General features: G+C 34.3%; 5 protein-coding genes across 6 annotated transcripts; 4 read left to right on the forward strand and 1 right to left on the reverse strand.

Annotated features, from left to right (window-relative positions):
• The first annotated feature begins 506 nt into the window (after nt 1–506).
• dbo (Kelch-like protein diablo) lies at nt 507–3,195 on the forward strand. Its single transcript, XM_018548761.1, has 5 exons — nt 507–881; nt 955–1,270; nt 1,348–2,045; nt 2,219–2,561; nt 2,732–3,195. Exons 1-5 carry the CDS (start codon nt 565–567, stop codon nt 2,921–2,923), a joined length of 1,866 nt encoding a protein of 621 aa, XP_018404263.1. The 5' UTR covers nt 507–564; the 3' UTR covers nt 2,924–3,195.
• Nucleotides 3,196–5,674: 2,479 nt separating this feature from the next.
• Nucleotides 5,675–7,048, forward strand: CNPYb (FGF signaling regulator protein canopy b). Its single transcript, XM_018548801.1, has 5 exons — nt 5,675–5,947; nt 6,131–6,257; nt 6,324–6,458; nt 6,545–6,709; nt 6,816–7,048. The coding sequence occupies exons 1-5, from the start codon at nt 5,842–5,844 to the stop codon at nt 6,967–6,969; spliced, it is 687 nt and encodes a 228-aa protein (XP_018404303.1). The 5' UTR covers nt 5,675–5,841; the 3' UTR covers nt 6,970–7,048.
• Nucleotides 7,049–7,457: 409 nt separating this feature from the next.
• mRpS33 (mitochondrial ribosomal protein S33) lies at nt 7,458–8,148 on the reverse strand. Of its 2 annotated transcripts, none has more exons than XM_018548813.1 (2): nt 8,071–8,148; nt 7,458–7,864 (listed from the first exon to the last, which is right to left on the reverse strand). In XM_018548813.1, the coding sequence occupies exon 2, from the start codon at nt 7,829–7,831 to the stop codon at nt 7,484–7,486; it is 348 nt and encodes a 115-aa protein (XP_018404315.1). In that variant the 5' UTR covers nt 7,832–7,864; nt 8,071–8,148; the 3' UTR covers nt 7,458–7,483. The 2 variants fall into 2 exon arrangements, with proteins under 2 accessions (XP_018404315.1, XP_018404316.1); XM_018548814.1 differs by having other exon boundaries at nt 8,026–8,091.
• A 2,342-nt stretch (nt 8,149–10,490) lies between these two features.
• On the forward strand, nt 10,491–11,773 carry LOC108780871 (hemolymph lipopolysaccharide-binding protein). The gene is made up of 3 exons (XM_018548687.1): nt 10,491–10,621; nt 10,867–11,085; nt 11,286–11,773. Exons 1-3 carry the CDS (start codon nt 10,513–10,515, stop codon nt 11,582–11,584), a joined length of 627 nt encoding a protein of 208 aa, XP_018404189.1. The 5' UTR covers nt 10,491–10,512; the 3' UTR covers nt 11,585–11,773.
• Nucleotides 11,774–12,472: 699 nt separating this feature from the next.
• Ggamma30A (guanine nucleotide-binding protein subunit gamma-e) lies at nt 12,473–19,044 on the forward strand. Its single transcript, XM_018548688.1, has 2 exons — nt 12,473–12,632; nt 18,075–19,044. Exons 1-2 carry the CDS (start codon nt 12,520–12,522, stop codon nt 18,178–18,180), a joined length of 219 nt encoding a protein of 72 aa, XP_018404190.1. The 5' UTR covers nt 12,473–12,519; the 3' UTR covers nt 18,181–19,044.
• The last annotated feature ends 1,447 nt before the right edge of the window (nt 19,045–20,491 follow it).

Raw genomic sequence — 20,491 nt, forward strand, 5'->3', positions numbered from 1 at the left:
TAAATTATAATTAAATTTCTGTGGATGAGAAAAGGAAGGCAAACAAACACTTATTTTTTTTATTCTTTCCTTTAGTAGTAAAATAACTTTAATCAATTAGCGAATCTTTGACAAAAAAAAAAATAGCACAATGTTTGCATCAGAATGTCATCATCTATGAATTAGGACATCCACTTCTCGATGGCTTGCTCCAGTATATTATATAGAACTCGCTGAATAAATTTGAGTGAAACAAAATTTATTTTACTTTAGCTTATACCAATGTATGCTAATTCAGAATATTCTTTGAGCAATAATAAATCTAATGTATTTTTTCTTCTTTTTGGAAAGAAATATTAAAAAACAGTATATAATATATGTACCTTCTTTCTAATATCAAATAATATCTTATATTATTGAAATATTTATATAAGCAATAGTAGTAGTAGTAGTAATAATTAATAAATATTTTATTTACTTGAGAATGAAAATATTTTATGATATCACATATATATTTTGTCGCTATAGGAAAACCACATTAGGGGACCTGCTGCAAGCACATTTGAGACCTGCAGTGGTTGGTGAATGGTGTTGCAGATAGATTCCGTGTGGGGCTGGGCGTCACCCCCGCTGCGCCTCCAGCTAGCCGGGGTGACCAGGGGTGCCTCGGGGAAAGTAGCTGCAGGCGTCCCATCCTCGCAGAGGATGGGTGAAATAGTCGTGGAACGCGCTCCCTCTCCAGCACGCCTCAGTCATACATCTGAAAAGCATCCACGTGCCACGCTAACTGAACTCAATGTTCTTCGTCGTCATCGGGAACTGTGCGATGTTGTTCTCAATGTTGGTTCCAGAAAGATATTCGCGCATCGCGTTATCCTTTCAGCATGTAGCCCATATTTCAGGTATAAATAGCACAAGCACAATCAATATTTTTGATTTACCTAATCTTATGACGAATGTTCTCTATTTTTTCAGGGCAATGTTTACTGGGGAGCTGGCGGAATCTAGACAAACTGAAGTAACAATACGCGACATAGACGAAATGGCTATGGAGTTACTCATAGATTTCTGTTATACTTCTCATATTATTGTCGAAGAAGCTAACGTTCAAACTCTCCTTCCAGCAGCGTGCCTTCTTCAACTAGCAGAAATTCAAGATATATGTTGCGAATTTCTCAAACGCCAATTAGATCCATCGAATTGCTTAGGTATCCGAGCGTTCGCGGATACCCATTCATGCCGCGAACTTCTGCGCATTGCCGATAAATTTACTCAGCATAATTTTCAAGAGGTATACTTTGTTCAAGGAACAAGATATTTAAGTTTCTGATTTGAAGATACTTATTGCTTTTATTTTATATATTGTAGGTAATGGAGAGCGAAGAATTTTTGTTGCTACCTGTCGGACAATTGGTAGACATTATTTCATCGGATGAATTGAATGTACGTACGGAGGAGCAGGTTTTTAGCGCCGTAATGAATTGGGTGAAAAATAACGTCACGGAAAGACGACAACATCTTGCGCAAGTCTTGCAACATGTGCGATTGCCACTACTCAGTCCAAAATTTTTAGTTGGTACCGTCGGATCAGATCTATTGATCCGTTCTGATGATGCTTGCAGAGATCTTGTAGATGAAGCAAAGAATTATTTACTTTTGCCGCAAGAAAGACCATTGATGCAGGGACCTAGAACAAGACCTAGGAAACCTACGAGACGAGGAGAGGTGTTGTTTGCTGTTGGTGGATGGTGTTCGGGTGATGCCATTGCCAGTGTCGAGAGATTTGATCCTAATACTGCCGATTGGAAAATGGTCGCACCGATGAGCAAACGAAGATGCGGAGTGGGTGTAGCGGTGTTGAATGACTTGTTATACGCAGTCGGTGGACATGATGGACAAAGTTATTTAAATAGTATCGAGCGATACGATCCACAAACGAATCAGTGGTCTTGTGATGTCGCTCCCACCACTTCCTGCAGAACTAGCGTTGGTGTCGCTGTACTGGATGGATTTCTGTACGCAGTTGGTGGCCAGGATGGAGTACAATGTCTTAACCATGTGGAAAGGCAAGTACCTATGTGTTAAAGAAAATATACACCCAAATTAATTTTTAAAATATCTCCTTTTTAAAGATTTTTTGCCAAACATATATATATATATATATATATATATATTTAAAACCTAATGATATATTGATTTATGTATATATATATGTGCGTGTGTGTGTATGATTTTGCAGATACGATCCTAAAGAAAATAAATGGTTTAAAGTGTCGCCAATGACTACTAGAAGGTTGGGAGTGGCAGTTGCAGTACTCGGAGGTTATTTATATGCCATCGGCGGGTCTGATGGACAATCACCCCTTAATACAGTAGAAAGATACGATCCAAGGCAGAATAAATGGTCCCAAGTGTCCCCGATGTCTACGAGACGTAAACATCTAGGCTGTGCTGTATTTAATAATCTAATTTATGCTGTGGGAGGACGAGACGATTGTATGGAACTTTCCAGCGCCGAACGTTATAATCCCCATACAAATTCATGGAGTCCTATAGTAGCGATGACATCTAGGAGAAGTGGAGTAAGTTTGTGTTTTATAGATATTTTAAAATATAAAATATATGGAAAAGAAAGTAGACAATTTGTCTGCACACGAAAAAACTATTAATATCTTAGGAATTATTTTAGAATTTAAGCATAATTACATAATGATGAGGTATCAGTTTTATCAATTACTGTCATGGATTTCAGGTGGGTCTAGCAGTAGTAAATGGTCAACTGTATGCAGTAGGAGGATTCGACGGAACTGCGTATCTGAAAACAATCGAAGTATATGATCCGGAACAGAATCAATGGAAGCTATGTGGTTGTATGAATTACCGGAGGCTTGGTGGAGGCGTGGGAGTGATGCGAGCTCCACAAACCGAGAATTACATTTGGTAGCTCAGGCCCCCCTCTTCAGCCCAAACGGCTGAAACTCCTTTAACTCCTCTTACACCGGTAACGCCAGTTACACCTGTAACACCTCCTGCTCCTGCATCGGTTCCTGCTATAACTAGTACTAGAAAACGCTACCGCCGATCAATGAGCATTATATAAGTAATGTATGCATTTTGTAAAAGACTTTGCCTTTCTCTAAAATTCCATGCGACATTTTGTAAGAATTTTCATCAATGTTATTATTATTTGTATTTTATTGAGTAATACAATACAAATTCCTCCCAATTGTTTTAGATTTAAACAAAGTATTCTTGGAGAAATGCTTCATAACTGTCATATACATGTAAAGTTTCAAAAATAACATTTCATTATATAAAATAGAAGAAAGGCAAAATCTGTTTCTTAACATATATTTGCCAGAAACATATGTTTTAAAAAGACATTTACAGCTTCCATTCTTAAATGATCGAAATAAAAGAGTTTAAGTTTTTAGTAGAGTTTTAATTTAACTACAAAGGGTCGTTTTTGTGCCCAACAATTTAAAGAATGTAATATAAGACACAATGATTTCTGACTTTGTAAGGATAGTCTGCTTTACATATGTAGATATTTCCTTTTGTTTATAAGACTGAATTTCAATCAGAAAATATTGAGATATTAAGATATTCATGATAAGTACAGTTTACATTCTCTTGTAAAGAAATCTCAAATTACATCGCATTTTCTGTTAAAGTCTGTGAATAACTTGTGTATCTAATTCATTTGATGCATTTATGTTATCGACGACTTGTCACATACTCCAACATACACGCCCAAGAAAAATATGTATAATACTTGAAAAGTATAAATTATTTAAACACGACATTTAAATTTTTTGCGTTGCTGCAAGAAGACATCATTTAATCAACATCATCTGTTACATACATTTAAATCTCTACAGAGAGGAGTAACCTTATCGTACAAAATGGTGATGGGGATCATTGACCAATAATCTCATAATGTAATTCGTTGTAATTATGTAATAAAAACTAGCAAAATTGGTTAAAAGTGACTATTATTATACTAACAATTGTTTATGATTTATTTTGATGAAAGTCAAATGATACATAAGAATTATTGGAATAAAAGAGCAAAATTCACAAATTGTCATTGTTACATGTATGAGATTGTTGAAGGCAGCAAAATGCATGTCTAGTGTAAGGACATATTGATGATGTAATGTAATTCTTTTTAAACAGCCGATTACAAATTCTACCGATGTGTTTATTCCGGTTCTGTTGAAACTTACGACGGTTCATTAACGTATTTCCCAATTAATTTCTGAATTATTCCGGATCCATTCATATTTAAGTTTTAATCACGTGATTATAAAACTACTAATTATCGAGATAAAACTGCCATTCGATTAAGCATATTAAATATTATACAATAGTACAAATTATCGTAATTCATGAACAAAGTTCAAATAAGTGTTCAATATTTAACCTTGTTTAATTAATTTTGAAGTTGCAGCTATGTCCCAGGAGAATGTAAAATATTGTTTCCACAATTTTATATGTGTAATATTAGCGAGTTAATTCTAATTTATGTCAAAAGTACGTAAACGACCGAATTTTGTATTATACCAAATCTTAATGACACGTTTCCCATAAACAAAATCATTGAAAGTGATTATGTTATCGATTAGCGCAAAGTCAATCTTAAGTAAAGCACGAAATGTTAAGCGCAAACGTATATTGTTTTCTGATCATATTAAACGAGATCAAAAACTTGTTCTGTACAACTGTTCAGTACAAAGGAGGAGTCATAAGATTTCTTTCCTGTTCTTCATCAATAAATTAAAGAAAGTGCGCATTAGAAATTGGCGCGAACCATCATGTATAGCGTTATCATTTCTTATACATCTGCAAACAGAGAATATCCTAGAATTAATTCTTTTTCTAATAATGATATTTATTACTTAAAAAAAAAAAACGTTTTTTTTAAAAACTATTTTTTAGGTATATATATGTATACATATACCTAAAAAATAGTTTTAAAAAAATCGTGTTGTTTTCAGACTCATGTTACCCAAATGTATTCCATTCGTTAATTCAATTAATTACGATATTAAAATACAAGATACATGTTATATTTTTCCAATTTTCATATTTTTAGATTTTGTGTTATTCAAATATTATATTTTTTTTATTAATATATCAAACAATAAGAAAATGGAAAATTTACAAATAAAATAAATAAAAATTAAGAGAAATAAAATTTACCGATATAGATTAATGAAGTTTAAATATTATTTCTCTTAATTTTTATTTATTTTATTTGTAAATTTTCCATTTTAATTCTTATTGTATATTAATAAAAAAAAATATAATATTTGAATAACAAAATCTAAAAATATGAAAATTGGAAAAATATAACATATATCTTGTATTTTAATATCGTAATTAATTGAATTAACGAATGGAATTCATTTGGGTAACATGAGTCTGAAAACAATAGCGTAAAGAAATAAAATAAATGAGAGAATCGTTACATCTCTCTCGTATTATATTTCTTAAAATTAATTTGTAGACGTTTTAATAGAGAGAGAGAGAGAGAGAGAGAAAAAATTCACCTGATGTTTTAGGAAGTTTTACAAATTCCCTATTCGTGAGCCAATCAACTGATTCCACACATGCTGTCTTGTAACGTATGATAATAGTCGATGCAATTCAGCATAAGCTGTTGAAGTTTATTTTGATAGACAGTCGCCGGTCGAGTTGTACGACGTTGCATTTTACATTTCAGTTGATTTCATGACTTATCAGTTGACATTCCTTTGTAAGAGCTGGGCCGAGAAAAAGCAACCATCTCGCCGCGGAGCCACACAGCCCGACGGCAAAAACTTCAGTTTATATCTGTTTTATTCGGTATAAACTACAATGCTGCTAGTGAATCGTGCTGTTTTATTTAATTTATTATTCGCATACTTTGCTTTTGGTAGTCCTGAGGAAGAACAAGGAGTTAAATACGCCAACAAATGCGAAGGTGGTTAATCTGGAGCAATTCGTAATATTTCTGAGACGTAAATGAATTATAGTGAATTAAATGTTTTGGAATATCAGTTTCTGTTAACTCAATTGACTGGAAGATCATTTAGAAAAAATTCTGTGCAAAAATTTTAAATATAATTAAAATTACTCTATAATTATTAATAAATCTCTGTTGCAGTGTGCAAAGTTTTAGCTACAGAGCTTGAGGCTAGGTTAGATGAAACAGGAAAAACGAACGATGTGTTAGAGATTGGATATTCAGTAGACGATGTTGTGCCAAAGAAGAAAAAGGATTATAAGAAGTCGTAAGTATCACAGATACAAATTGTATCACATCATTCCGATGAAACTAATATAAATTGTCTTTTTAGAGAGCTACGGTTAGTAGAGTCCATGGAAAATGTTTGTGAGCGCATATTGGAATACAATATTCATAAAGAACGTACAGACAGTACAAGATTTGCAAAAGGAATGAGTCAAACGTTCAAAACATTGCATGGCCTCGTGTAAGATACAGTGCATGAATTAATGTGTGCAATATGCTCTTTTATTTTATGGAGTATTCTGAAATTTAGATAACATATGATTATAGAGATAGAGGAGTCAATGTAGACTTGGGTATTCCATATGAGTTATGGGACAAACCTTCTGTCGAGATAACTACTTTAAAAACGCAGTGCGAAGATTTGCTGGAAAATTATGAAGCTGATATTGAAGACTGGTATTACAACCATCAAAGGGAGATTTCTTTAATTAGGTAATAAATTAGGATATATATATATATATATATATATATATATTTGTCATAATCGTTGATATTATTCGTATGAAATCAGTATTTATTTTTGATAATCACTGTTTAGATATTTATGTTCTGAGCGTGCATTGAAAGGACAGAATGATTCTTGCCTATATGAAAAACTCGATGCCAAGAAACAAAAGAAAAAAGAGGAATCGAAAGAAAATAGTAAAGAAAGTATGAAGGATAATTCTCCAAATATGAAGCAAGAATTGTAAAATTATGTGAATAAACGAACAAATTCGTATAACATAGGTATCTTTTATCAATTTAAATAGAATGTGATCCTATATAATAACTCCAATCATATATAAAAGTAATCTGTAAATATTTTATACACCTAGATGTATATATATGTGCCATATTTATTTGTATTGTTGAAAGTTTTATAATAAAATCTTTTATATATATATATATATTTTATGTAAACTTGCTTATAAATGTGCATATCTATAGAAGACCATATGAATATCAAATGTTATATTGATGTTATCATTGAGACTAGTATTCATATTTGGTTCTTATATTTCAGACGTTTTGGGTATAATCTTAAAATGTCATAAACTAAGCAGAAAGCCGATTATTATGAATAGGTCTGAAAAATCTGTTAACAAGATTTTTAATAAAAATAGTATCAATTATACTAAATAGCATATAATTTATTATTTACAAATGATATACATACTCTTTAGAAAAATTTGTTGTATTTGCTACACTCAATTATAAATCATTTCACTCTTGGGATGGTTTAGATTGATTTCTGAAAGGCGGTGGTACCCATTTAGTTTTACCGCGAAGTTCTCTCAAACGTTGATATTCTTCCTTGAAGTCCTTATGTTCATCTCTGAACAAGCCGTAATCGCGCAGATGTGTCATTAATAGCTCAGTTTCTCTAAATCTTGGATAATATTCTACGATTTCTGGTCGCTTGTTTACCGGTTTCTCGCTAAAGAGCTTTACAACTTTCATCGATTTCTGATTAGTCGGTCTGACTACTTCGCCAAAGATTCGATTACTCAGACGATTCATGCGCATAGCATAAGTAGTGCTCACGTTCATCAGATCCACGTATTTACTCATCTTGATTGAACAGTATTAGTTCTTTTCTTATGTCTACAAAAAAAGAGAAAATAAGGTTAGAAATCGGAGATTAGAATAAAACTTTCTATATTTAAGACAATTGACACAAGTGAATTTTAAAATAATTCCGTATTTATTCACTCTTAGCACTTTTATAAAATTACAGATTATAAATTGTTATATTAAGCACCAACCATGCAAGCTACGCTCGCATTTGCTTATACATAAATCATACGCACAGCTCGCACAAGTCGCACGTTGCACAGCTGATTGAGCTAATTGCACGATTTGCACGTGCAGACGGTGCAGACGCAGAGTGACAGAGTGTGTCTGTGAATAGATAGAAGATAGAAGTAAGTCTATTAGCACTTCTATGTGCACTAAAGATGAACATAAACTACGTAGCCATGTTCAGAAATATGTGTCTGATGGTAACACTACTAACATGCATGCTATGTTCTTCTAGTGGTTCTGTTCCGTGCTATGCTCGCCCGCTTTGATGATGGATGTTTTGATTTGATGACGTAAGTCGACACAAGTGTCATATTCTACCTTTGTTGCTCTCTGAATATCAAAAAAGATGTTTGTGTCACTAATAATAAGTAAAAGGCACCCTACATACTCTCGCGTGTGTATATCTATTATCGAGATATGGCATCCTTTTATCAATTGCAGTCCAACGATACTCACGGTCTATTTTACTTAACTTTGATATATTCATATGTTATTTGTCTATTTATATATAATATAAATATAATTGATCATATAATCTCACTGTTTTGTTTCCTATGCTGTTATTGGTATTTATTTTACACTTGTTTATATTTATTTACTTATGCCTTTCCTGTATTATTTATTCCTCAGTCAATTCTTCCTGGACTGATTTGCATTACAATTTATAGGAGCTATCTCTATTTCTAATAAGCCTATCGATTTTTTATTGCAAGTTTTACCTCTTTTCTGCTGCATCCTGGAATTAAATCTTTTATCCAACATTTTTTGTTTTTTCTTGATGGTACACTATTTAGTTATGTGTTATACAAATGATAAATAGGCTGGCCCTTGGAAGCTGCAGTATGACATCTCATCGAATTTATAACTAAAAAAACTATTTCATAAAGTTATATGTATATTTTCTGTATAATTAAAATTCTTAATTTAATAATTATATTTTAATTCTATATAAAACTAATAGTTAGACATCGGAGATACGCATTCCCATATTCTTTTGTCAACGAATACACGTAGCTGTATTGACGACGATTCAAGATATTGGCGGCGAAATTATTGTTAAATTAGATTGCGCGGATTTTTCAAGGCTTCCTTAAGCGAATAGCGAAGCCTACTAAAAGTCACATCGCCGCAGAATTCCGCTGTTCTTCGCTTAGGTGAGTACTACTGAACGTTTTCCACGATTTATATTTTTTGTAAATTTTAAGTGATCAAAATTAACAGCGACGATTGCAAACCGATTTACAAGTATAAAATAATAATTATTATTATTTAACAAAAATTTTAATTAGATCATAAAAAAATTAATTTACTTGAAGCCTCTAAATAGTTTTGTCTTAAAATTGCAAATAATCCACCATTAATTGTAAATGTTATTAAATTAAATTATCGATATAGACCGTTTATTTATTTTAATTTGCAAAAAACAAGCGAAATTTATTAATGTTATTAAATTATTTTTAAATGTCATTAAATAGCGCACAGAAATTAACTGTGAATTTTCTTATCTTCACAAGAATGTAAGGGCAATATAAAAATCGAGCAAACACTATAAATGCAAAAATTTATTGTTGTTTTATGTTAGCAATAAATCGTACATTACAGTGATGTTTGAGTTTTATTGGAATACAATTACGCTGCATCTTCTCTTATAAGAATAATCCTGCGTGCATCTACGCGTTACATTGTATTTTGCGGAACATTCATTTAAGTGCGGCGTTTATATTTTATATGTTTAACTAGGATTGTAAAATATCTACTAATACATATTAATGAAATAAACGAAGTTTTTCATTAAACAATTAAAAAATCTACGTTTATGAGTTATGTTTTATAAATTTTTAATATTTTAATAATTTAAATATGTTGCTAAACATATGAAGTAAAAGATCTATGTTGCAAGAAATCGTATGATATACTTAAATATGATTATTCACATTATATTTTATTTAGCAACTTATGAGTAATTCATGTAATATTTTAGTCGCGATATCTCTTATATGGTTACTCTAATAAATGATATCGTGATAAATAGTATTGATAATGTTGGAAATTCCAGTGAGAATCCTGTTGCAATAACTTAGACACATTCAAATAATTCGAATTGATAAATAATATTATACATCCTGCGTGTTAAAGTATAGATACATATACAGAAGGAACATTTATCAAATTTTGAAGGATTTATTTTTTAATTATTTAATTGATTAATACACATGCAATTTAACGTATTTTTTTTTACAAAATTTTAAGGAAATAATTAGCTTCATTACTTTCTTTATTTTTAAACACAAAATATTAATACGCAGTGAGAGATATCAAGAAGCTTATCGTTATTTCCTGTTTAAGTGGGTGGTAGCAGTTTTTTTTATCACGTAGTATAAATAAGCGCATCTATTGTCACTCATAATACACTTGTTCTCGAGAATTTAAATTTTCAACGTGATAGTATGATAATTATGTTACGATGTGTGACAGTGGTGCTTTCATATGCACTAATGTATTGTGCGGCATCGGAAAATGCAATTGCAACTGATACAGCGATCAACGGATTGATAAGTAAATTAATATAAGAAAATAATCGTAAAATATATCTTGTTTTGGTAATTTATCTAAGTAAGACTTAAAGAAGAGAAAGAAAAAAAAATTTATATTATAACTGTGGTACATCTTGAATGTTAAATTGAATATCTATCTTTTATTATGACATTTATAATTTATTTCATATATGTATATGTATTCTATTGTAATCGTTTTGTTTAGGAAGAAATATTTCTCAAAAAATTTATAAAATTTTCCTACAGCTTCAGGAAAATTATTACCAAACGCAAATGGAAATTTATCTCCGGCACAGCAGATTATTTACATTTACGGGCCGCATCAATGGAAAATGCAAAACGGTAACAATCTCATAGAAAAGTTAGGAAACGATTACCTTATAACATCTGGCATAGGTGCTCATAAACTTCACGTTCGCAAATTGCCATGGAACAAAGCTCGTAGAATTTGTATTGAAGAAGGGGGTGAGTTTTTAACAGTGATTTTATTTGATGACGGAAATGCGCTCTGTCATCTTTCTATCATTTTCTATGAGCAATAATGTTTCAATGTAAATTCTATTTCTTAAACTTTCTTTTATACGAAGAATACGGCATTCAATAAAACCGATACAAAATAATTACGTAACTTTATCGGATTAACGCGTATCTACCTATCGATGTAGGTCATTTGGCTATCATTAACTCAAATTCGGAGGAAAAATTGCTGATGCATATCTTAGAGGAGAACAAAGTTAATCAGGCGTGGCTTGGCGTACACGATCTTTATGAAGAGGGCGATTGGAGCACGATTATGGATGAACCTTTGGAAGCTATGGGTTACTCAAAATGGACATTAAAAATTGCTAACGCGCCTGACAACTACAATGGAAAACAACATTGTGGAGTCCTTCTAAAGGACGGTGGAATGGATGATCTCGAGTGCACTGCAGCAAATGCTTTCTTCTGCAAAATTACTTTCTGAATTCTCATAAATCACGTGAACGCAAGATCATAATCAGACGTTGTAACGGTATGCGCTTTATCAAAGACTATCTATAATTAAATAGTCGTTCCATGATGTGCTATTAAGATCAAATTAACGTCAGTAACAACGCAGGCGTATTTTTACGATTAATGGGGTTATGTATCAATCTTATAATAAAGGTGATTATAGGTCATAAAATCTATTTTTAACACTAACCTAAGATTATCTTTAGGGATATTAAATGACACCGTGAAACATGCGTAATGTATATTAGAAACAACATAAGAAGACTTATATTTTTATGAAATACGTTGATTTTTTAAAAACATGCGTACTGTTAATCCATAAAATTAATAGAAATATTAAGGTAAAGATGATGATTGACAAATAATATAATATAAACAAAAAAATAAAAGTGTTCTTATATAGAGTTCTAGATTAATTATAATAGTTGAAATTAACTGAAGATATAAATTAAGTGATTCGAGTTATGATTAGAACTACTTTAAACATCTCGTTATTGAAAACATCGAAATAGGAAGATAGAAGAGGCTCGTTGCAATTCAAAGGTCAAAGGGCACTTGTATTCAGTGTATCTCTCAACCATGGATCAGTAAACTGCGTATGCAAAAGGCAATACTGGATAGCAAGCATTCTTCGCGGTTCCATCTGACGTTTCTTTATATCGGTTTGCATTCGTCATGTTTCACAAATGAATTTATCTCCGGTGATCAGTAGATCATTGTGATGAGATCTCGGATTCTCTCTCGCGGGGCCGATACCTCTTTTCCTCTCAACCCTGATGAGACCATCGTTCGCATTACGAACATAGCGTCCGATAGCTACTCTCAAGCCGTCCTTATTGATTTTCCTGTGTAGGCGCACGCGCCATCCCGTTCTCGATTTGCGACAAGGGGGGTGCGGCTGTAACCATGGATCCCAGTGTACTCGCCACCATGGACAAGGACGCACTGAAGAAGCAGATCGAGAATATGAAGTACCAGGCGTCCATGGAACGGTGGCCCCTGTCGAAGAGCATTGCGGCGTAAGTGCATCGCGGCACCAGTCGAATCATTATCTTCATCATCGTCGTTGTCGTTATCGTTGTGTTACCTGTATTCGCTAGTTGTCCATCGTTTTTCCTCCCCGCTTATGTATCATTTACACATCTGTAGATTTGAGAAGACTGTCACCCTCGCACACACGTAGATGTCCCAAAAAGTACCTCGCAATTTCTGTTCATTATAGATTTATAGACATAAATTTTGCGGACTTTAGAGATAAAAAATTGAATTGAAATTTATTACTTTTTATTGTGATAAGAGAGACATTAAGATTTTTTTTTCATCAATATTACATTCAAATCTGTAATTTATTTTTGAAATCTTTACCACAATATTTATTTATAATCTAATTATTTATACATACATAGAATTCATTTATGTATAAATTTAATTTAATACAGTTTTTTTTACATTAATTTTCAGTAATGTTCTAACTGCAGACATTGAACAGCTGCCATTTTTTATTTCAAGTTTCATGTGCTGTACTTAAATGCGTGATTTTTTTAGATATTTAATTATTACTTAATTTTATTTAAGGAAGTTCAAGAAGAGTTATTTATCTGCCTCGTTTAAACGAAAGTTTACTAATAGTTGCAACTAAGATAAAAAATAAATATTTAGGTTTATTTTTCATTTATTATTTTATATTTATTATCATTTATTATTTTATATTTATTATCAATAGTATACGTTTATACACATACTCGTACATATATTTATAGTATTTAATTTATTTATTTCCTTTAATTTTTAACACATTTTTTGTATATTTTAATATCTGAATAATTACTACGTATTTTTAATACAACTTAAATAGTACAACAAATAAGAAGTATTATTAGGTTTGTCATCTCGAGATAGTGCATTTATTTTTACATCACGGGTGTATCTATTCGTTACAAATTTCTCTTATACTTCAGAAGTTCTGTTCTATACTTCAGGTATTTTCTATGTACAAGGCAAATAACGCGAAGGCTATTTAACGGTAACAAGTAAGTTTCCAGTTCCTCAGTAATCTACGGTAATTTTCGCCGGTGCGTGATCATGGAATGCCTTTCCAGATGAATTGGTTTGCGCATAAACCTACGTAATCACGCAGGTTGTTATCGTTCAAGGTTCAACTATATCTGCTTTAGCTGAAGGATAACATTGTTTAAAAAAAATTATAGAAACCAATGTTTCTATTTGTAATTAGTATAACTACAATTACTAATACAAGCAACTTTTTTTAATATAACGAAGAATAAAATATGCGGCAGGTGAAATTCTATTTAGTTTCTCTAATGAAAGTAAAAAATATTTTATTAATTATAATGTTAAAGAGAGTATGAGACAGCTAATTAGCAAAATATTTCAAAATGTAAAGTCTTGATTTTAAAATTTATTAATTTTTAAAAAGGAATCATGAACTGTCATTTCAGGAATTACATTGATTATTGTAACTTATTGTTAAAAAATTCATCCGTTATGCACGAAATGTAGAAAATTGAGTTTCCGCTACGTGTTAAAACTGCGATCGTGCAAATCAAAATGCATACTTCTAATTACGTGTAGGTGTGTTCCGGTGTTCCCGATCGCATTTTTCTTGCCTCGAAGCACAGCGCCTTTTCCCAGATAAGTCATCTCGCGCGCCCATAAGTACAGTCGCGCGGATTGCTGGCACAGTCAAGGCTGAATTGTGCACAGCGTCCCCGTGTTTCATGGAGGGACAGGATCTCCTTGGACACGGCGGTGCGTGTCCGCGTTAATCGCGTTTTTACGGCACACGATTACTTTCAGGGAACGCGCATTTATGTATACGCGAGTACGAGCGCGATAAGAGAGAGAAAGAGAGCGAGAGTCCGTACAAAAGCTGACGCGGCGATTATGATGACTCAATAATCAGTGAAGATCTAATTGAGCTGCAACTGGCCCCAATTGCATTTCGATCGTCTCTCAATGTAATGTCTTGGTGGTTTCGCCACGCGTAAATAGGATGCGGAAAGAGTTTACGCGAGGATTATTCTCGCGTCCATTTCGGCTTCAGTTAATTATATCTTTCGCATGTCACACTCTCGCTAATAATCGAGCACGATAAAGTTATTGCGAGATTAAATGCTCGCAAAACGCTCTGCGAATTTAACTCACGTTCCAATCGATTTAATGGCGCGATGTTAACGACCTTTCGCAGATAACGAGCCTATTCGAAAAAAGTACTTATTGTCTTATAAATTACACACAAAACAACTGCACTCGATTGATAATTTCTTTATCTTTTAGTAGACAAGTTATTTTCAAATAATTACAATAATTTTTTTGCAAAACAAAATTTATGCGTTATAGAGGCATACTTCGCTTTTGTTAAAAAAAAAAAAAAAAAAAAAAAAATTTTTTCCTATTTATTTTTATTAATATACTCTTTCGGACATTATTGTTCTTGATTATTACTGTGGTATGAATATTAAAAACTATCAATACTTGTATGTGATGGCAAACAGGCGAAAGTGTATATCAATTTGATGCTGAAGGCATCCCCGATCACCTGCATCACAGATATTTTGCAAGGTCCGGTATTACGTCAATATCGCACGGAACGAAAGGGAACGGAAGGATCAGGAAGCGGGCGTGGAAATCGTATCGTCGTATTATCGGAGCGCGAGATTAGGTCGATCGGCAAGGGATAAAAAGAAAGAGGAGAAAAAAGAGGCGACGCGCGGAGAGCGGAGAGGGGGGGGGGGGTGGAAGCGGGTGCCCCGCCGCCTTTCACCGCTCGAGAAGTCTCGCGAGACCGCGGAAATTTTTTGCTTTCGCGCACGATACTCGCCTCGAAAACCGCCGCGCGAGAAACGATCGTTGTCGGCCTGAACGCGCCCGGTTCCGCGTCGTTCCGCAAGCGGAACCACGCACCGGAACAAAAAGATCGGCGTCTGTACTTCCCGCATGCCCGTCGAATCGTATCGTCCATTAACGATGCGCCCATACGCCACGGACAGTTTCTCGCTGTAACGATCTAATTCCGGTTTAATTAAGCGAGATCATATAGTCGTACACACGACACAAACAGAAATTACCGTGTGCAAAATGTCGACATTAATCGACGGCTGCGGTGCAATGTGTGCCGACGTTGCGCGTCTCAGTTCCTCCTGAATTTAGGATGACCTCCTTTAAACTCGGTTGTGAACCCGATGCCTGTTGCATTCATCGGCACACAATGTGGGTCGTGTTCTCTCAAACGCTCTTATTTACGCGATACTTTATTCGTGCATGGAAGTCCCATTACTCGCAATACTTTAGCAGCGTTAACAGTCATTAATACGATAAGATAAATTATTGAAATACCTCTGATTGGGATTTTGAGAGAATTAATCTTATTAACTGGCACATGCTTCTCCTTTTAAATTTCGTGACACACAAATATCATGTGTCGGCAGCGCGTGAATATTTAGTTAAACTAGAAATACTAGAAAATCCCTGGCATTTTTGTCAAGCGATAGTTTCACTCAATCTTCGTGCGTTAAATTGAGACTTCCATCCGCCAGGCCGTAAAGACACGAAAGTGAGACAAACCGTGAATTCGAGCGTGAAGTGAACAGAATCGCATTCATTTCATTTCTGCAACTGATCCGCACGACAACTCTCGTTTGACATCGCGACTCCGGGAATCGTTCTGATTTCTGATTGCCGCTCATTATATAAACGACGTTCGCTAAATAATAGACGTCGTAGAGACATGAATCGATAACATTACGACACGGGTGTCTCGGAGAAGGTCGTTCACCCTCACTTAAAAATTGCGCGACGGGCTCTGATAAGTGAAAGTTCGCGATTCCTGCACGAACTCTAATAAATCGATACCGATCAAGCATCACGAAATGTGATTATAGCCAAAAAAAATCAAGCTTAGTCAGGATGGTCAAGAATTCAGGAATACGATATGAGAAAAATATTCTTTTGCCCATTACACAGTTCATATAGATATAAAGCCAAATGTTTTTTTACTCGTATTGTGAAAATTTAGAAAAATATAAGTTTTTCGTGCAAAATGAGCAATGAAGAGCAATTTGATTCTGCACATTTTTTTTTCGAGGGAGTAATCACTACCTGAAATATTGTCCCACAGAGATTGCATGATTTCATTTAATTTTATATAATTTTATTTGATGGCAAATAATTTTCCTCACTATACATTTGATAAAGTAAACGATTTTATCTAATATTACACAATTATTTCCTGTACTTGCATATGTAATTATCGGATTATATATCGGAATTTCATATAAATTTTATAATGATTTCAGGGACTCCGTCCCATGATTACATTAAGTGATTACCCTCTTCGTTTTTTTACACAAAGTACTTACTTACGGTTTTACTCGAATTAATAAATACTATTAAAAGAATCTTTTCTATGGGAATTCATTAAAAAATACACACAGCTATAAAGTGTATGCGTTGACCTCGTCATTTGTGCGCGTAAGCAGTGCATGCAGCTGACACTCGAAACAATGTCGCGTATCTGTTCATACATGCTCTGACGCTGAAGGTTTAAGTGACAATGTTAAGTTTTCAGCCGTCATTTATATGCAATAAAACGCAGTGAAGGGTTAAATGCGCGCGTACGTAGCCGACCGGTGCTCTTGTATCCCGCAGGAAGGAATTCCACGGACGTTTTGCGCTTGGCGAGCGCGTCTAGAAGCAATAAAGTTCGAAAGCTTCGTACCGTTGGTTGCCGTTTACGCGCGACTCTCCTTGAACGCAAAATCGGCCGTGCGAGCGAACCGAGTCCCTTTCACCGACTTCCTCGCAAAATGAACGATTGGCCGGCTGGTCGACTCGCATCGGCCGCTCTACATGCGGAGGCGCGAACTTATCGGTGATCTACTAAATCGGAGGTATAATCGTATCGCGCGTGCACGAACGTCTCGCGAGACATTCTCCAGGAGATTCTGGAAAACGACCAAGTCCGAGGCTCTTCTTATTTCTCTCTCTAAATAAAAAATACTTTTTAGCGAAGCTATATACAAAAATAATATATTATATATGATTGTTGATAAAAGAATAAGGAGGATATTACCTTTGGATTTATGAGTATTTTAGAGATTTATAAGACTTTTTTAAATATATTTGTGATACAAAAAGATATATTATTTTTATGACAATATTCTAAAATTTTGAAACAAATATTTCATATTTGAAAACGAATTTGTCTAATCGTCAAGCTCTTACACGCATGTCATGAATAAATAAAAGACGCTAGTCGACGAGTAGATAAAGGGTCGCGTAATGAAGAATTAATTCCACTAGAACGAATCACAATCGCATGTTTATTGCGCCATAGTCTTAGGTAAGCTGTGCTGGAGTAGTAACGCATGTAGTCAGGTTGCAATTTCAGCATTACGCGAGACTGGCGCACGGTTTGACCCTCTTATTCTTCTTCTCGGCAGGATGCGGGAGTATGTGGAAGAGAACGAGAGGAATGACCCACTGATACACGCGCCCGACAAGAAGAACAATCCCTGGGCCGAGAAAGGCAAGTGCATAATCATGTAATCGGGGCCAGAGCGGAGGAAGAGCAACAGAAGAAGAAGGAAGCGGGCATACAAACCGAGGAGGAGAGGAGCCGGTCGTTCATCCGCGGCAAAAGAAATCTCAGATCATGAAGAGGGGAGAGGAGTGGAGGAGTAGGAGGAGAAGCACACAAGAGGAAGAGGAAGAGATGCCGGTAGACGTCCGCTGTGATTCGATCGCGATTCGCAGATTTACTCGATCGTCGAAGCGATCGTCCACCGGCCCTGCCGAAATAAACACGTGGTTACGATCAGTTCCGCAGTCGATCTGTCGACTGAAGATCGAACTGGAGCGAACTGTTTGCCGGGACCGTTCCGTTCCTCCAGGACTGTTCTACGATCGCGCGACATGCGGCTTTGCTGATCAATTTCTGATCCGTATCAGCCCATGAGGTATATCGTTATCCTTCGTTGATTGTGCCATTCGTTACATAATATCGTAAAGATGTCCCGAGGATAATTCGAAGCCTGTGCATTGATAAGTCTATTGATGACGGACAAAAAAAGAGATACGAAAAGAAAGAACAAAAAAACGCGATAACTTGTAACTGATCTTATGAAGTAATCGCGCGTTGTTAACAATTTGCGATAAATTCAAACGGTTTGCAATTGCAAGAGGAAGCAGAGAGACGAGAAGAAAAGGAAGGAAAATTGAAGAATTTGTCAGATGAATCACTTCCGCCTGGATCGATCGACGTCGAATCAACTGCCGCATGCCGCGCGACGTCGCCCTGCACATTTTACTCGCCGATGCACTTGCGATGTGAAACTTTATCCATTCACCGATCAATCCATGAATGCAATTTATTCTTAATGTTACATGTATACATAAATATATATTCGTATTGTACGAACATATAGTTATTATTGTAATAATAATTATAATTACTCTTGTATATGTAATTTTGCGCGAATTTCTTACGAAAATATATATAACATGACCAGCAATTGAAATCCAAATCCTGTTTTCTGCATTCGTTACTCGTTCTAGGAAAATGCACAAGTTCTCAGTTGATTCTTTAATTTAATTGTCTGAAATCGCTACCGCGTTGCGTTCGATTCTCTTTCTCATTTTCTCTTTCACCCTCTATCGTTGTCGTCTGACTAGTTGCTAGGCGTTTCTACTGACATTCGTATGATACGCTTACGAAATTCTGGAAAATCATTACACTTTGCTTTCGTTTCTAATTAATCTACTTGTTAAGATCCAACAAAATATTCTGCTACTAATACACGTGAGGCATGCATGAGATTCCGCAATTTCTCAACACTTTTTACGTTTTAATTTTCTATTTGCGTACATACGAATATAAATAAAACAAAGTTTTCTATCGTATTGTTATTTTATATTCAAATCAGTGAAATATAGATGAACCATGTAACATTTTGATAATTATACTGTTCTAAAAAGACAATAACACTTCATAATTAATACGAATACGAAGTCTAGCTTGGATCTTTACTCGCTTATATATAATATAATTTCGCGTGAATTTATATATAATATACGTAGTTCTCCCAAACTGCGCCAAACAACACTTAATTCAATTTACAAAAGTGTTAACTTGCGAGACAACTACGCATTTATTATTATTTGTAAGAATCTTAAATTTATTGAGATAATTTTTATGTGAAAGATAAAGTGCGATGACATAATATTGCAAAAATAAAGTTGGAACAAATAAATTAATAAACGCATGAAGTTTGATTTAGTAAATTCTATACGCTTTCTAAGAAAAGTTGTTTTGTTCCTTACTAGAATTATTTAAGTAGAATTTCATATAACTTTCATTTATAATTATAAATAATAGATATCTACATATGTATAAATGTTGGAAAGACTTATTTACAGATTTTTAATCAAGTCATATATGTAAGTAAGTTGTATATGATTTAATTGTTTCAGACTTGCTGTTACAGCGTGTTTTGTTGCTGGTTCCAATTTCATAACACGATATCCAAAGTAATTTTAAACAAACTGTGTTATAACTGCTCTTATTTCATACAACACAAAACCTGCAGCGTGAGTGAGAGCTATGTGAAACCACGAATAAAACCACGTTCCGAAAGTTATGAGCTTTACAGACGGCACTTGATACGTTTGTGTACGATGTTTTGCCCGGTTGCGTTCAGCTGTCTCTGAAGAGTCCATCGAAATTACCTTATATAAAATCTCATTTAAACGATAGAAGAAGCCACCAATTTGTTGCGCACCGTAATCGTGTCAGGTACATGAAATCAGGGATTTCCAGCAGTCGCTAGCTTATTGGGTAATCCGCATTGACATGCGGAAA

This window comes from Cyphomyrmex costatus, unplaced genomic scaffold (assembly GCF_001594065.2).
Source record: "Cyphomyrmex costatus isolate MS0001 unplaced genomic scaffold, Ccosl1.0 scaffold75, whole genome shotgun sequence".
Lineage (NCBI taxonomy): Eukaryota > Metazoa > Arthropoda > Insecta > Hymenoptera > Formicidae > Cyphomyrmex > Cyphomyrmex costatus.

Bases quoted from the DNA above. Each gene is read 5' to 3' on its own strand.
- dbo (XM_018548761.1), top strand. From the start codon at position 565: ATGGTGTTGCAGATAGATTCCGTGTGGGGCTGGGCGTCACCCCCGCTG. The intron at 2,046-2,218 runs GCAAGTACCTAT...ATGATTTTGCAG, and splicing joins TGTCTTAACCATGTGGAAAG to ATACGATCCTAAAGAAAATA. The intron at 2,562-2,731 runs GTAAGTTTGTGT...CATGGATTTCAG, and splicing joins TGACATCTAGGAGAAGTGGA to GTGGGTCTAGCAGTAGTAAA.
- CNPYb (XM_018548801.1), top strand. From the start codon at position 5,842: ATGCTGCTAGTGAATCGTGCTGTTTTATTTAATTTATTATTCGCATAC. The intron at 5,948-6,130 runs GTGGTTAATCTG...TCTCTGTTGCAG, and splicing joins ATACGCCAACAAATGCGAAG to TGTGCAAAGTTTTAGCTACA. The intron at 6,710-6,815 runs GTAATAAATTAG...ATCACTGTTTAG, and splicing joins AGGGAGATTTCTTTAATTAG to ATATTTATGTTCTGAGCGTG.
- mRpS33 (XM_018548813.1), bottom strand. From the start codon at position 7,831: ATGAGTAAATACGTGGATCTGATGAACGTGAGCACTACTTATGCTATG.
- LOC108780871 (XM_018548687.1), top strand. From the start codon at position 10,513: ATGATAATTATGTTACGATGTGTGACAGTGGTGCTTTCATATGCACTA. The intron at 10,622-10,866 runs GTAAATTAATAT...ATTTTCCTACAG, and splicing joins AGCGATCAACGGATTGATAA to CTTCAGGAAAATTATTACCA. The intron at 11,086-11,285 runs GTGAGTTTTTAA...CTATCGATGTAG, and splicing joins AATTTGTATTGAAGAAGGGG to GTCATTTGGCTATCATTAAC.
- Ggamma30A (XM_018548688.1), top strand. From the start codon at position 12,520: ATGGATCCCAGTGTACTCGCCACCATGGACAAGGACGCACTGAAGAAG. The intron at 12,633-18,074 runs GTAAGTGCATCG...TCTTCTCGGCAG, and splicing joins CTGTCGAAGAGCATTGCGGC to GATGCGGGAGTATGTGGAAG.